The sequence below is a fragment of the Protobothrops mucrosquamatus genome, unplaced genomic scaffold (assembly GCF_001527695.2).
Source record: "Protobothrops mucrosquamatus isolate PMUCROS unplaced genomic scaffold, P.Mucros_1.0 scaffold44634, whole genome shotgun sequence".
NCBI lineage: Eukaryota > Metazoa > Chordata > Lepidosauria > Squamata > Viperidae > Protobothrops > Protobothrops mucrosquamatus.
This window is the reverse complement of record NW_015430364.1, coordinates 1-1161: the sequence shown is the minus strand read 5'-3', so window position 1 is coordinate 1161 and position 1161 is coordinate 1. Positions and strand designations below refer to the sequence as shown.

General features: G+C 35.5%; 1 protein-coding gene across 1 annotated transcript; it reads right to left on the bottom strand.

The window, feature by feature from the left end:
• Positions 1–13: 13 nt before the first annotated feature.
• Positions 14–596, bottom strand: LOC107302295 (caprin-1-like; the record flags this gene model as incomplete). The annotated part of the gene is made up of 2 exons (XM_015831393.1): positions 14–239; positions 358–596. Coding segments are annotated over 2 exons (465 nt in total), but the record flags the coding sequence as incomplete, so codon positions are not given.
• Positions 597–1161: the final 565 nt, after the last annotated feature.

Genomic DNA, 1161 nt, shown 5'->3' with positions numbered 1-1161 from the left:
CTAGCATATAAAATTAAGGGTATTGTATGAGAATTTGCAGTGTTATGTCTCCTTTTTTGGTATTACCATAAAACCACAGGTACTGCAAATTATAAAGAATCAACCTAAATATTCTAAATGTTATCATTTGAAAATCATAAGAATAAAAATACTTGCATGTTGTCCCGCATACAGGTTTTTCCTTCCCTTCCAACAGATCCCACAAATGAATGGATGCCTGTTCATATTGTTCATTCAACCTTCAACAAAGAAATTAACAGAAACGGAATGTTACCTCAAAAGTTTCATGTTGCAAAAAAAGTAATTAGATTACAATTACGATTCTGAATTATTTTGGCTTTATACTCAATCATATACCTTATGTTCATATCACGTTCGGGTTCAACCAGCTTGTAAAACTCGTCAAGTGTGGATAGTTCTGCTTCTGTTAATATAGATACCCCATTTGTTCCTTGTTTTAGGTCACTGCGCACTTCATCATCACCCAATTTGTCCAAAATATACTGCAATTCAAGTACTGTCTTTAAATGTTTTTGTTCAGCTTCTTCTCTCATTAGTTGTTCCCGTCGGGCTGTCTTCTTTATTGTTTTTTGAATCTGGTGAAAAATATGTTTGCTTAACAAGTGTTTGAAGCAGTAAACAAATTTAACAGATTCTACATATTAAACATTCTAAGCATCTTAACAGGAAAAATCCAATACTTAATTATTTCAAATATTTTCAGTGTTGAAAATGAATAGCTAAAAGCTTCATAAGATTTTCCTGCTCCCTGAGTAGTTTTGGATAGAATTAGATTATTGTGTGTGTTTATTTCCTGGATCAGCTCTGGGAAGTCCTGGGGGGGGAGGGGGGAAAGGGAATAGATAGGTATATAAATTTATGTATTGTAGATTTATATGTGTTTTTATAAGGAGATGTCCGGTGGGTACCCCAACTGCACCAGACGGGATGATTGAAAGAGGAAGGGAGGTAGGAGAGAGGGAGGAAGGAGGAGAGGTTGTAGGATTGGGAGGAGGAAGGTGTGGTAAGTGAAGAGGGGGGTGCAGGGGGGGACACCGGGCACTTCCGTGAATGTATTGAATAGTGTTAATTTCTTGGTTGATATTGTAATTAAAGGCATCATATTTATGTTATTGTTTTCAATTGAAAAATCAATAAAAA